This window comes from Pagrus pagrus (genome assembly GCF_965226575.1).
Source record: "Pagrus pagrus genome assembly, chromosome: 6".
Classification (NCBI taxonomy): Eukaryota; Metazoa; Chordata; class Actinopteri; order Spariformes; family Sparidae; genus Pagrus; species Pagrus pagrus.
Window position 1 is genome coordinate 21885327 of NC_140190.1, and position 14265 is coordinate 21899591.

The 14265-nt window shown below is 41.5% G+C and overlaps 1 protein-coding gene across 4 annotated transcripts in view; it reads left to right on the forward strand.

Annotated features, from left to right (window-relative positions):
* arid3a (AT-rich interactive domain 3A) overlaps positions 1-14265 on the forward strand; it is a 49613-nt gene that overhangs the window by 3312 nt on the left and 32036 nt on the right. For 3 of the 4 annotated variants that reach the window (XM_084355867.1, XM_084355870.1, XM_084355868.1), the window contains exons 2-3: positions 13047-13813; positions 13902-14184. In XM_084355867.1, coding sequence (XP_084211993.1) covers positions 13473-13813; positions 13902-14184 — 624 coding nt within the window. In that variant the 5' untranslated portion in view covers positions 13047-13472. Of the gene's footprint in view, positions 1-12110; positions 12191-13046; positions 13814-13901; positions 14185-14265 lie in introns of those variants that run through there. The other variant, XM_084355869.1, reaches the window with a different exon arrangement.

Consider the following 14265-nt stretch of genomic DNA (forward strand, 5'->3'; position numbering starts at 1 on the left):
TAATGTTAGTTGCACAGCTTGTTATGAAAGCAGGTTTATATAAAGACGCTTGTTGTCCCTCTTGATTTGAAGAAGTGACGCTTATGTTGTAATTTTGTAGATAAAATTTCACATCAAAGATAGGTGTTGAATAACTGGTAGACCTTAAACGTGGAGATATATCAGAATCAGATTGATTCTGTAGGATGCTAGTTATCAAACTATCACGATATAGCTTGATTACTGCGTCTGTCCAGGGTTGAAAGTTACGCAATGCAGGTTCATGAAGTTATTAGTCTGTTGTAGCTGATGGAAATTAATCTTATTACAGGCACCAGTAGTTCTTGCAAACATTTACATTATGTCACAGTGACTATGTCAATATAAAGATAACCAAATTGCAAGTATTGCATCAAGAAAAATGTCTGTAACAGTTGACACATTACCAGAAAGTACTGTAAGAAAATCAGTTAATGCATTCAAAAAGATTTCATTGATAGAAATTTAATGGAGTACTAAAATGGTTGGTCAGCAGAAAATGTATTCAAGATGGGGCTTGTCAAAGCTGACAGACGTATTTCTACTTGGCCAACATCCCTGTGTGTCTTGTAGCGTTGACGTAGTGTGCTCTTGGTTCCCAGGAGTGTATTTCCTTCGCTTGCCATGTAAAACAGTCCCCCTGTCCTCAAGTGCTTGGTGAGATCTGTACTGAAACCAACTCCGGTTCACACAAAGGCCAGTGTGTCAGTCATGTTCATCCCATCTGGAGTCCGAGTTGCATTTTTTGTTTGTAGATTCACACCTCAGTTTGTTTAAGTTTGTTCATTGCACACATTGAGATGCAAAGCAGGCCGTGTTGTAGTTAAGATGTTGACAAGAAATCCACACATCTTCGGGTCTGATCTCAGCCTGGGGGTATTTAAAGAGCATTTGGAAGAAGTAAGTGTAATATGCCTCTGAGCATTGACACTGAGTGAGTGGTAGTCACTGGAAAATGGCCAGCAAGCTGGTTAGTGGCAGTGAACTAATGACAGACAAACATGTACAGACAAGACAAACAGGTCTGACGTCTGTTTTCTTGTTATCAAAGTATAATCCTTTACAAGGTTGTAAGGGCAGCTTTTTATGTAGTCACTGCTTCACCCTTAAGGCTGAAAGGCGTGGGCTTTGGCTTAAGGCCTACATTGTGTCACTAGAATGTTTCAGTAGTAACCCACCTGTAAATATTAGCGTTAATTGTATCAGAGTGAATGTGAGCGCTGTCTGTGCACCACAAGCTTTCCTGCCATTAAAGAAGTGGGAAGAAGCGTGGCTTGGCTGGCTTTCAGCTGTTCCTGTGCCAAAAGCTACATTTCTGAAGGGCCTGTGCAGCACGTGGGGCTTCAACTCTGTTATGCTGCCAAAAACTGCAGGAAAAAAACTTACTTCACTGCCTGGGCCGGAGCCATGGGGGAATCCCAGCAGGGCTGACGGTGACGCAGGCAGAGCCGGCTAAGGAAAGGTCTGAGAGCTTTTGGGATACCCTGCAGTTCCTGCACCGAGCTGCCAGGACAGTTGCAGGCTTTGTGTATTCAGGCAGTGGCCGACACTTGGGTCAGTGTCAGCGTGATCTATCCTGGTACATATCTGCCTGGATACCAGCACACACAGCTGCAACATGCTGACATGTCTGTCAAACCTAAAGCATTTGTATTTCATGTTGGCGTCTGCATGCGCTGGCAGCCTGCCCAAGCAATCAAAAGCTAATTTAATTGGACCCTTGCCAAAAGATACACATCCCTTGGGAGCAGGCGTAGCTGCCAGTTTTCATTAGGCCAAGCACAGGCACATGAAACCGTAACCCACATTTAGCACAGAAGTGACAATTTTTGTTCTGGATGTCTCCCCCGCACAATGTACAGAGCTCTTTATCTAAGATTTCCACTCGCCTCTCTGCAGACAAAAGACTTGATTGTTAAAGATCACAATGCCATGACGTGACTGGACAGTCACCATATAAACCAACACGTTAATCCAGTTTGGGACGTTCATGCCATTCAATGAAAATGCAAACCCCCTACCCCACCCCTCGCGCACTAGAGGAGCTATCATACCGTCAGTCTAGAGTTACAACAGCAGTGCACTGAGCGCTGCGAGCAGCAACATGCAGCCAGACGCCTGAATCGCTGAGAGTTTTTATGGCAAAGTCGGTTAACACACTTGAGGAATTTGACTAGTTGGGTTGTCTCTGCAGCGAGCTGAGTTGTAGAGGTACTAGAGTTGTTTCCCCCTACACAACCCTCACATGGTTTCCTGGCAAAACTGACAACACATTTAAAGGAAGCTATGGATATGAGTACAAGTACAGAAGCGTTAGTTGTCTGATTTCGGCACAAACAGAATGCAGATTTTTTCCTTAAGCAGTGAGTGTTTGCTCCTTGTGAATAAGAATGGCCTGTGTTTTTCCACTAGAGCTGTCATCACATGGGATTTATGTCTGCTCTCATGCAGTCTTCATGTAAAGCTGTAGGTGAGGTTGTAACATGGGGAGGTCAATATCCACACTGCTGCTGAATCAGCAGATCCTTTTTTTTTTTTTTCATTTTAACTATTCGTCTGATGACTTCTTTTATGGTTCGAGGAAATGCTTTCATATAGCTACGTTCAAATGTTTTCTGTGCATTTCCCCGGGGGCTGCCCTGTTTTTAAATAGCACGTCTAACAAATAGAAAACAGTCTTTTTAACCCACATAGGAATATTTTGTTCCACTTGTAGCGTTTGATCCTTTTTATTCAAGAGCAAAGACTAAAGTAGGCGGGTCTTTTAGGTTAATACTGATATTTTGTTACCTGAGTCAGTCATAGCTAAAGTCTTCTGCCAACATCCATCGACGTATATAAACCATCATTAACAAATTGTAAATGTATAGTTATATAAATGCTGTGTACCAATGAAATATAAAGTTCATAAACATCAGTTGCAACTTTGCAATAAACAATTTATTTATTAATATTATTCTGACTAATTTAACATTTATTAATGATGGTTATGATAAAGTTTTACCGTACTTTTAATTGAGCAGAATAACTACATTACAAGTGAATTTACCAGCACAGAGCCAGGTCTTTTCTCCTTTCTTTCTTTCATCCATTTTCAAGAGAAAAGCAACACTTGACTCCAGATTTTTTGTATTTATTAGATCGAACTTCCGCTCATTCTTGCTGTAATATCAGTTCAGATCACTTTGAGCCTCGCTCGCCTGCACAGCTGACTCCTGTTGCTTGATAGATAGCCACAGATTTCACTGCTGAGCAGTGGATCACTGGATTATTTTTGCTATATGCCCACTTAATTTATGGCATAGCTGGGGCTAATCAGATTTGGCTCGCTGTGTTGCCTCGGCTCGCTGGAAGGGGTCAGTGGAAAGTGCGTGACGAGCCAGCGCGACACTTCCTCAATGATCTTGTTGTTGGTGCAATGAGGCTCAATGGAGCCTGTGTTATTGCCTTGCGAGGTAATACTGCAAGGAATGTGAGAGAGGGACGCATAATCAAGACCAGCACCACTGACCGACTTCTTGTTTTTATGCTTTTTTTTATGTAGAAAGGAACATGAATGGCTACTGTTTGGCTACTCCCTTCACAGTTACTCTTTAACTTCTGTCATATTAACTGCTAAGTAGTTTATGTCATAAACCAGACTATTTCAAAACACTCAATAATAAAAGTCTGACTAAGCTTTACTGACTTTGATATAAAGTTGTTGGATCAAAATAAAATGAAATTTACCTCGAAATGAATTATCATACACAATGTATGATGTAAATCTTAATGCATTTCATTTTTATGAATACTATATTAAAATAAGCGTTTAGGTTTAAGATAAAGGACATTTCCTGTTAAACACCAGGACGTTAAGTGAGATCTTGTCTGTTGCCACCACACATGATGTCTTTGCACAGCACGGCATTGAACTAGGGCTGCACAATATGGTAAAAGAAAATCATAATGCGTTTTTTTTTTTTACATATATTGCGATATGATTCACGATTAGTGGGAATGACCACTGCAATTTTCATTTTCTGAGAAACTGTTAAAATGATGATGATTTGTTGGGTTTTTATGCCAAACAAACGTATTTTCTTACATACAGCTCTCAAACGCCTTTATTACAATGCACATTTGTTTTTATCAAAAACTTTGCAGCTCCTGTGGATATTGCACATGGTCGTATTGTGATTTAGCTGCAGGGAAGAGCTCAAAGTTGTTAATTGAAGCAAATACATTTTTTGTGTTAAACGATAAGATAAAATAAAAATTCAGTCATAATCTACTCACCGCCATGCCGATTGAAAGCTGGGTGAAGTTACGTAGTCCACAAAACATTTCTGGAGCGTCACTGCAAAATGGCGTTGCAGCATTCTCCTAAACAACTGAAGTAGAAGAGGACTTGTTTTAAAACAAAACAAAACATATAAAACAACAGGAAAAGTCATAGGCATAAAAGGACTCAATAGAGATGGTCCTGTGTGATTCAAGTCCCCGGAAGTGCTGAGATATCAAGTGAATGTGAACAGACATTATTTTTCACCCTCGAGGTGTGGTGGATCTAATGTACCCACTTCAGACAGGGTTAGTGCTAATGCTTTTAGCTTAGCAAGCTACAGTGAAGATTTTAGCTTTATATAGGGTGTAAATAACATCTTTTAAAATCAATTGGGGATTTCTGGGTGCCCGACAAGGCACTGTTGTTTTTTTTACTTTTTAAAACAAGTCCCCATCGACTTCGGTCGTTTAGGAGAATACTGCAACACTGTTTTGCTCTTAAGTTTCACAAATGTTTTGTGGACTACGAAACTACACCTGGCCTTCAATCGGCACGAGTAGTTTTTTATTAACAGCCCTGAAGTAAGTTGCTGCCTGGCTGTTTTCCTCTTAAAGATATGACAACACTGAGGTGGTGTTGTGTCTTTTCGTGTCTTTAATACTCGCAGGCAATGATAGGCATGATACCTTCACGCATGTTTAGTGTGATATGGTATATTCACGTGTCAGGACTGGAAAGTTCAAAAGTTATATCAATATCAAAGAAACAGAGATGGACTGATACAAGCTGTCTTGAGATAGAACGGTCAGAAACCAGAAGTGAAGTGTCATATTTGTCCAGGAATGTTTGTGTTGATAACATCAGTACAAAGCCTGTTTCACCACTAACGTAGCAGTATGTACACACTGACACGGTGCATAACAACAGAGCTGAGAGATAATAAAATAATTCCCGACTCTCCAAACCACACGTACACCAGACTTGAGTCTTTTATTCAAAGCAGGTGTACCATGAGCAGAAGACGCGATCGTTAATTTGATAAAGAAAGTACAGTACATCAAGTTCCACCTTCAGAAATCAAACTGCATCAACAGGAGAGCCAAGGAAGGCATTATAGTGCCACCCACACTGATTTACATGGGATCTTCAGGAAGTGAAGAGCAGGAACATCAGCGCCGAGCACCAGAGATGGAAAATCATAATTCATCATTACTGCTTTGAGAATCTGGTTCTGTCTGATTTTCCAGTCTAGCAGGAGAGACAGAAGTTAGTTTTTGAAGTATCACAAAAGACCTCAGCCGTTTTATCTTAAACCACACAGCTTTATCAGGCAAAAACAAGACGATTTACTTCAGTACACTAAGTGAAAACTGAAATGAAATGCAAGATATGTATCTGCACGGAGGTTGGCAGCTGCATCATCGGTAAGCTTACCAATGATGAACCCTGGTGTGTGTGTGTGTGTTGCTTTATGAGAACTTCAGTCACTCTTGCTGCAAGTTTGTAACACAAATGTTGAAAAAACATGTGCGGTAATTCCCTCACATTCATTGCAGTATTAGAAAACCTAAATGCTCTTTCCAGACTACATTTTACAGGTTTCGTCAGTCTGAGCAGCCATTCTTATATATATGTGCATATGTGCATGTATGTGAGGCAGCGTTGGTCTCTTTATCTCGTTGGAATTAGACCCTTAGCTCTCCTCCTTATCACTCTGCCCTGTTTGCTCAGACCTTGCAATCTTCCACCTCTCAAATGCGGGTTTGAAAAAAAAAGAAAAAAAGAAGAGGATTAACCCATTAGCTCTCATCGTTTCTACTTTATCCTTCATTCAGCCGACTCTCAACGTTTCCGTCCCGGTGGCTCCTCCCCGCCCCCACATGGGTCCCCTGCCACTTACGGCAGCAGGCCGGCCTCCCTTTAGCCAATTAAGGTGTTAAATGAGGCCTAAGGGGCTTAAAGCGTCAGCTATGCATTGTCTTTTGCATTTATGTTTGTTTTTATGGTGTGTCTTATGGTGAAATCGTGGGGAAATTTTGTCGCATAATCGTCCATGTATAAAGCTTTCTATCACATGATCATTTGTATACTCATGAGGGTATCGCTCAAAGACAGGGTGCACGCTTGGTTTGGTTTCTCCCAGGTCGAGTAAGCTTTCCACCCTGTCATAAATGCAAATTTAAAATGAATGAATGAAATGAATGTGCGAGACAGAAAACGAGTCGGACAGCAAACGGACAAACTGGCAGTGTTGAGGTGTATCAGAAAGGGGATTTATTATTTTAGTTGCCAATGATTAAATTAATCGCCAGCTAGTTTGATCATTGATTCCTCAGTTTGAGTAATTTTTTAAGAAAACACAGTCAAACTTTTCTCTTTCCTGCTTCTTAAATATGAATATTTTCTGGTTTCTTTACTCCTCTTTGACAGTAAATTGAATATTTTTGGGACGTTGACAAAACAAGACATTTGAGGACACTGATTAACATTTTTCAAAATTTTCTGGCATCTTATAGACAAAACAACTAATCAATTATCAATTACAATTAAACAACTATTAACATTTAATCAACAATGAACATAATCATTAGTTGCAGCCAGGATTTACATTTGTACTTTTTGGGAAGCACAAGATGACAAATAGTTGTTTTGATGTGGTGGCAGACTATTGCATTTAGAAAGCTTTCATAAAGAACTGAAAATAAAATTGTGCAGGAAATCCTCTATTAGTTTGCAAAGTGTTTCCTCAGCTGACAATTGGCCTTTAACCCAGATATGGTTAATGTTACAGAATTTGTGGGGCAAAATCCATGAAGCAAGACTGTTGCTGTAAATGAGTTTGACTGGCAGGAGACGGACTACAGACGGGCCATGAAACATGTTAGTTCCCTTACTCTCAGAATTCATCAGCTATTTCATCAGCCGCAGTTTTTGAGGATTTCCATATAATAGCAGGTTACCCTCCCAAGGGGGTTGATAATGTAAAGTACAGTGGTGATTTCCCATGGAGGTCACAATATAGAAGACTCAACAGGGGTTTTTAAGGGGATTCATCCCTGGACCACTGAAACTCAGCTATAGTTTAGATACTGAATGCCTTATCTCTCTGGTCAAGGTCTGGTTATTCATAATGTGTGAGAGGGAGATACCAAAGACAACCTCTAGCCTGTTTGCACAACCCGAAAAGGGTTAGCGTAGCTTTACTACCTTCCTAAAATGTTGTTTGTACCCCAAATCTATGGCCGGCCTATCGACTGAAATATGAAGTAGTACGCAGTGTCTGAAATTAACTTTTTAACTCACTGGCTTTTTGTTGTGCGTCACATGTGTTCATTTCAGTACATTTCATAGAGATAAAAAATAAAATGTTAAATACAAAATTTGAAGCAAAATTATTTTAATAAATTGATCAGCGGTCCATGAATTCAAGCCTAAACTAAAAAAAATCATTCCATGTGAAATCCCTTTTTGTGTGTTTGTGTCAAACTCTGACACAGGCAGCAGAGGACATGATATCACAAAAACGTGTTAGAGACTGTCGACATCTTTTTTTAAAATTACATTACTACTTTGATACAAACATTTACCTGCCAATTTGACATTAAATCCACCAGCTTTAGGCACTCAGTGGTTGCTAATTTTGGACCCTTTTAGTGTTTAGAAATCACAAAATTTAAGATGCCATTTCGATTAAAATATCTGGAAGAAGGCGATTTATGTGCAGTCACACAACACCAGCTGATTGCACCAGGAGATTGAGATTTAGCGTGAAGAGAGTGCACAGATGTGGAATGCCTGTGTCCACCTGTTGCTTGTTTTTATTGAGAATAAGTGTGAGGGGTCAGTTGGAGGCGTCTTGAGGGGTGAGATCAGGTGCTGGAGTGTTTTTTTCATAGGGCTGGGTATGGTTAACAAAATGTAGATACGGATACTGGTTCCTGAACGATACATTTTTCCACACCAATTTTATGAAATGTGTTGTAACAAAAGATTACATTGCACATAGATGTGAGCGTGGTGAGCACAGTCTCTGGGCTTAAACTCATGTTTTTTCCCTGCATGCCTCAATCTTGGCATGCTTATTGTATCACTGACACTGATGGGTTCAATTCCTTTGGTATTGAAATTTGGTATTGAATGACGAGTCATTTGTCGATACTCGATAGTATCGAGGCAAATCGGTCGGTGCAATAGAAGTATCATAGGTCGATACCCAGCGACCTAAAAGAGTAAAGCCTGCACAATCATCGGTTTATATGACTGTAAACAAATAGACTGATGTATCAGTGCTAGGTTTTTGTTTGGCACCTTGCTGATTATCCTTCCTTTCAGGCGGCTACATGCACATATGTAGAAAACATTAGACCTTTCTTTTTTTCCCATTGTACATACATCTAGTTCTGTGTTTTCATGCATTATTCACACGATTATTGCTGTTATATATAACAGGCTTTATAAACGTCAAACCTGCCTCTCGTTTAGGGAAGCAAGGAGAACATATGTAGTGGCGCAATGTAATTTTCACCATCTAGCATGTCGGAAATCATGTTGCCTGTGATGAGCAGTGGCATGAAACAAAGCGACCACTTCTGCTTCCCTCTGCACAGGAAGAGTCAACAGCTTTTTTGTAATCACTTCTGTCTTTGAAATTACATATATGACACACAGGAGAGAGACTGTGTAGGAGGCAGTATTATTTTTGGCTCAAACATGGAGTGAACACATGATTATGCTTATTTGCACACGGGTTCAAAGTGTGTGGCTCCTTGACATGTTGTGTAATGGGTATTGTAAATATTATAGTGTGCACATACAAATATGTATGGGCTGCTCTGAAGTGGATTTGCCTAAGTCATTTAATGCAAAGTACATGGATCCTAAAGAGGTGCCACCAGTAGTTCTTGGTGTCTCTCTGTGCCACGTTTTTTCTGTAGTTAAGTAGAAGAGAAACAAGTATTCTCAGTCAGAACAGATCCTGTAAGGTATCCAGTTTATACTGGTGCTGCTCTTCTTCGGACAACTGCAGGCGTTCAGTTGTGCCTCTATATGTAATGAATCAATATTAAATATCTGTCGGCTGCCTCGCTGCATCTGCTCCGTCAGTTGTCACTTCCTTCACCCGCTGAAGAAACACAAGTTTCACAGCTCTTATTTCCTTGCGCAACATTTCTCTAACATACAGCCATAGTATAGCGTGACTGAAATACTTTTTCCTGTGCTGGCTGTGGTTCATTCTTGACCGTTGCTTGATATAGCTCTGTTGTATAACATTTTGTCGATGTGTTGCATTTTATTTCACACCTTTGTAGACATTTTGCTGTGGCGGCAAAACTTTGTGCCTTTTAAAGTACATTTGTGGCTGTGGTACTAGACCAGTAAAGGGTGTCAGCTGTATATGCTGACTGCTAATGGGTGGGTGTTTGGTTGGACCTGAGGGCATTTGTCTTCTTGTTTTTCTTCAAACTCACTATTATGGCTCAGCTCAATTGTTACATTTTATGAGAAGTTACTCAGCTTTTCTTTAATCTTTCCAGCAAATGATTAAGAGCTGAACATTTAATCGAAATATTATCGAAATCGCAACATGACAAAATTAAATATATAGTAGTAGCTGCAGTCTTTTGATCAAGGTGAAATGTGCGACCAAGCAGCTTCATAATGAAGTACTGTGGTGCTGCAGAGATGACCCCTGGCCTACAAATCTTTTCTCAAGATGTAAAAAACACAGGTTTCTTTGGTACAGACCTCAACAAATGTCACATTTTAGGACTTTTTTCAGTGAAAATGAAAATCCCCATGCAAAAATGAAAAAAATTCCACTAACTGGGAATCATGTCATAATTGCAACATGACTCTTTTGTTTTTACCATTTTGAGCAACCTTAAAATAAATGTATTGTTTAAGGTGTGGAAAACAGCTAGTGTCATGTAAATACAGCTGAGAAGTCAATATTAAGTTATTTTATTCTTTGAGGAACTGTAATTCATCTGATGTGACACCTGTGACACAGTTTCTTACTCATTTGGAGATTACTGATATTGTGTTAATCTGAGCTGCTCTTATTTCTCTCTTCCTGTAAATTGTTCTCTGTGTAAGTACAAAGAAAACAACTTAAAACTAGTGGCACATTTGATGTATGTGCACATATTAAGCCAATAAAGCCGATTCTGATCTCACAGATTTGGGCCTACACAAGTTTTTCTGGGCTTCCACTTATTGTCCCACTGTCTGATTGAGAAACACATGTCACTGCTGAGTGGTAGAGGATGTTTGTGGGTGTTGTCTCTCCTCTCATCATGTATTCATGACTGTGTAAACAGAAGATATGGAAAACTGTCAATTTTCCTGTGAATGGAAGCAGAACTTAATTTCACTCTCCAGCCTTTGCAGAGACCTTGGACTTATAGTGTTTATGCCTCTGTTTTGTTCTGAGCATGCCTCCACCCTAATTACGCCACTACACCCATGAAATGCTGGTATGATTTTCTCAAAGCCACATGAGCCGAACGCTGGAGAGAAAAACAACCCTCCCTAGGATAAATGATCCCCTCTGGTTAGATCCTCGTTGTAATGACGAGGTATATCGTGGGGGAAGGATTACTGTGGTGGCCACATTTTAGACAGGTTAGCATGCCTGAGTGTATGTAGTTGCAGCTAGTACCTTCATTGTGCCTGGAGGAGCTGCTGACTGAAATATAGTATATCAAACCTTGTTTAATTGGAGGGAAGTTTTTGAGTTTCACGAGTCTGATAATGCTGTTGCACTGAGGCTGTTTGCACTCTGGCATAAATACAAATGTGGCTAAAACATTAAAAACCTTTTAATTATTTAAAGTTGTAATCAGAGGTAGCAAAGGATGCACTTCTTTACAAGTAGAAGGAACGATACTTGTGGAAAGAATATGAAATTTAATGGTAGAATCAGAAGTTTTTGTCTGAGCTGTTTGTGAACGATAGTTGATTGTTGAGTCTCATTCCCAGGACGTCAGATACCGATATTTTAGGTTGGTAAAGCGTCCCAAGCGCAGCACGAACTGAGAAAATAAGAAAATCCAGGTTGAAGGCTGCAGGGTCTGCAGATATGAGACGCGAACACACCTTTTCTATCCATTCGATTATCACCCTCTGTCTGTTTCTGTCTTGTATATCAAGAAATATCACTAAAGGGTGGTTGTAATAGTGACACACATATAACTGTTACTCAGGAACATCATTCATGCTTTCATTCAGGGTGTAGTCAGTATAAAAGTACAATGCAAAACCTGAAGTTTCAAAAAGTACGAAACCGGGGCAGGTGGTGGTTACAGAGGTGTTCATGTATTAGTCAGTGTAGCTGAATGAGTGGTCACATACAGTCACTGCTGCCTCTTGTCATGACTCGCACTTCAGCGTGTCCAGCAGCACCTGCACATGAAATTTATTTCCCCACACGCTGCTGACTTGGTGTGTGCAGGTCTTATCTCTGCCTGGCTGATCTGAGCTGCAGCGTCACCAAACCCTTCTCAACATTTAGACCAAGTTCTGAGTAAACAGAGAGTGGGCAGGACGGAGCGTTCTCACCTCGGTGTAGCTCTCTGGTAAAGGCGGCATCCCTGATGTGTCATAACAGTTGACAATAGGGAACAGACATTATAGATACCATAATGTTGAAGCATGTGGCTGTGCATACCATAGCACTTTTGGGAACAGGTATGTAGGTGAAGCTTTACTGCCCACAGAAGTTGTACAAAAACTCCCCTCTGTGTCTCTAACCTGCAATAAAACATTATAAAGGGGAAGCACACGGCAGTCACCTCTGATTATTAATCCTGTGTGTTTTTAACAGACAGACAGTGAGACAGTAAAGACTGACATCGCTCATATTTGCTGGTGGGCTGAAACTCATCTTGGCTCTGAGCTAACCAGGTGAAGAAAGTGACGGTTCTTCCTGTGATTTCACTTCCTCTTGTTGTTGAGGCTAAAACATTTTGTCCCGTGTGGGCAGCCTGTCTAGTCTGTTTGTGTGAGTAATCCTGCACGTTGCACAACAGACGCGAACTCAGTGACTGTATATTCATGACTGAATTTGGCATTTTTGTGTGTGAAATAGGGCATTTTCTTAACTTTCTACTTTGTTGTAATTTTCTGCTCTCTTTTACAAAACTTTAGTCACTTGATAATCATAAAATGTAGTTCCTCAAACAATATGTTGGAATTTTTCTTGCTGCATCATCCATGAACTTCATTTATCTTTTGAACTCTTTATGGTCAGAAGAGCTGCAAGGATCAGTTGATATGTTGATCAAAAAAAAGTTGATCACAAGCAATTTTGATAATCATTTAATTGAAGCAAAAATGTTAAACATTTGCTTTTCTTTGTTTGCTTTTTTCCTTTTTTCAAAAAAAGTGAGTCAAAACTGTGACACGATCCACACCGTGAGTCGTGAGAATAATCAGCAGATTAATCAAAGATGAAAACAGTCATTAGTCTCAGCTCTAATGTAAGACTGCGAAACAGGCAAACAATGCAATCTCAATAACTCAACAACAACATTTCAACATACACAAAATAAGACTCTGATCAGAAGTCTTTAGGGTGCTAAAGATGTCCACTTTAGTAAAAGGCCGATGGATGGAAAATCTCAGAAGATCTCAGGTCTGATGCCATGGGGAAAGTTGTTGTTAAGCTGTTGTGGAGCTTTGTCACAACAAAAAGCTTTCACTCTCCAACAGACAGACGGGAAGCAGCAGTCTGACACTATTATTTTTTTCTCTGTCTCAGGTCTTTGTAGTCTGTCAGCAGACTCCTGTACTCCTACCTTCACACCCACTGCTCGTGCCTCATTGAACACTGTGCGACTCAGCTCTGCTGCCAGCTTTGGTTTCCTCCCTACTGAAGGAAAAACCATTGAGACAAGAGAGAGAGGCCTCTGTCTCCACAACTGCAGCTGACCACTGACTGCATGTCTCAGAGCTCTGACCGACCCCCCTCCTCTTCCTCCTCCTTCCATTTCTCCTCAAGGACCCCCATTTGCACATAACCATAACCTCTAAATCTCCAGCCAGCTGCTAGCTGCTTCACCACGGACACAGTTGGCAGTTGCTCTGCTTGGGCAGAAGGATCGACCATCGTCCCCCGGCTGGTGCTCCTCCAGTGGGGGAGGGAGGGGGAGGAAAGCAGCCGAACGCTGTGCCGCTTTCCCCGGAGATGAAGCTGCAGGCCGTCATGGAGAACCTGCACAGGCAGCAGAGGGCCAAGCTGCTGATGGAGCAGCAGCTTCAGCAGCAAGCCGCTGCCCAACACACTCAGATCCGCACAGGTGGAGGAGGAGGGGATGAGCCCATGGGGAGCCCGGCCCCTGAGGCCGAGCAGGCCCAGATGGCAGCACTGGCAGCCATGCGTGCGGTGGCAGCAGGGCTGCAGAGGGTGTCGGACAGCCCGATGTCAGAGCGCAGCAGCGGCGGCGAGGACGAAGGTGATGATGATGACAACGATGAGGGGGAGGAGCATTACAAGGACATGATGGGGTCAGATGAGGAGGAGCAGATGTAAGTACAGCATTTCTTTGATTAAGTTCCCTGAAAATCTGTGCCAGAGGTCGTCTTTTTCAAACACTATTCTGTTGTTGATATATAGCAAACGGAAATGGGACGAGGAAGACTTTGAAGGTGAGATGGAAGAAGACTTTGACGACGACCTGGCGGAGGAGGGTCTGCCAACGGGCCATGAAGCAGTGGCTCCCGGAAAGGGCATCCTCCTGCTGCCTCACCGTCAACTCCACCCCCACTCCCAGCTGCTGAAGGCCCGTCCCAGTGTCGACCAGGAGCCCCGTGTAGCCATCCTGCCTCCCCACGCCACACACGGCCATCTGGGTGGGCAGGACCATGGAGAATGGACCTATGAGGAGCAGTTCAGACAGGTAGGATGTCTTTGTGTCTTTATCGACTAAATTGGGGCTATTCAGTCATGTCAAAATCTGCAACCATATCAGCTGAATTCC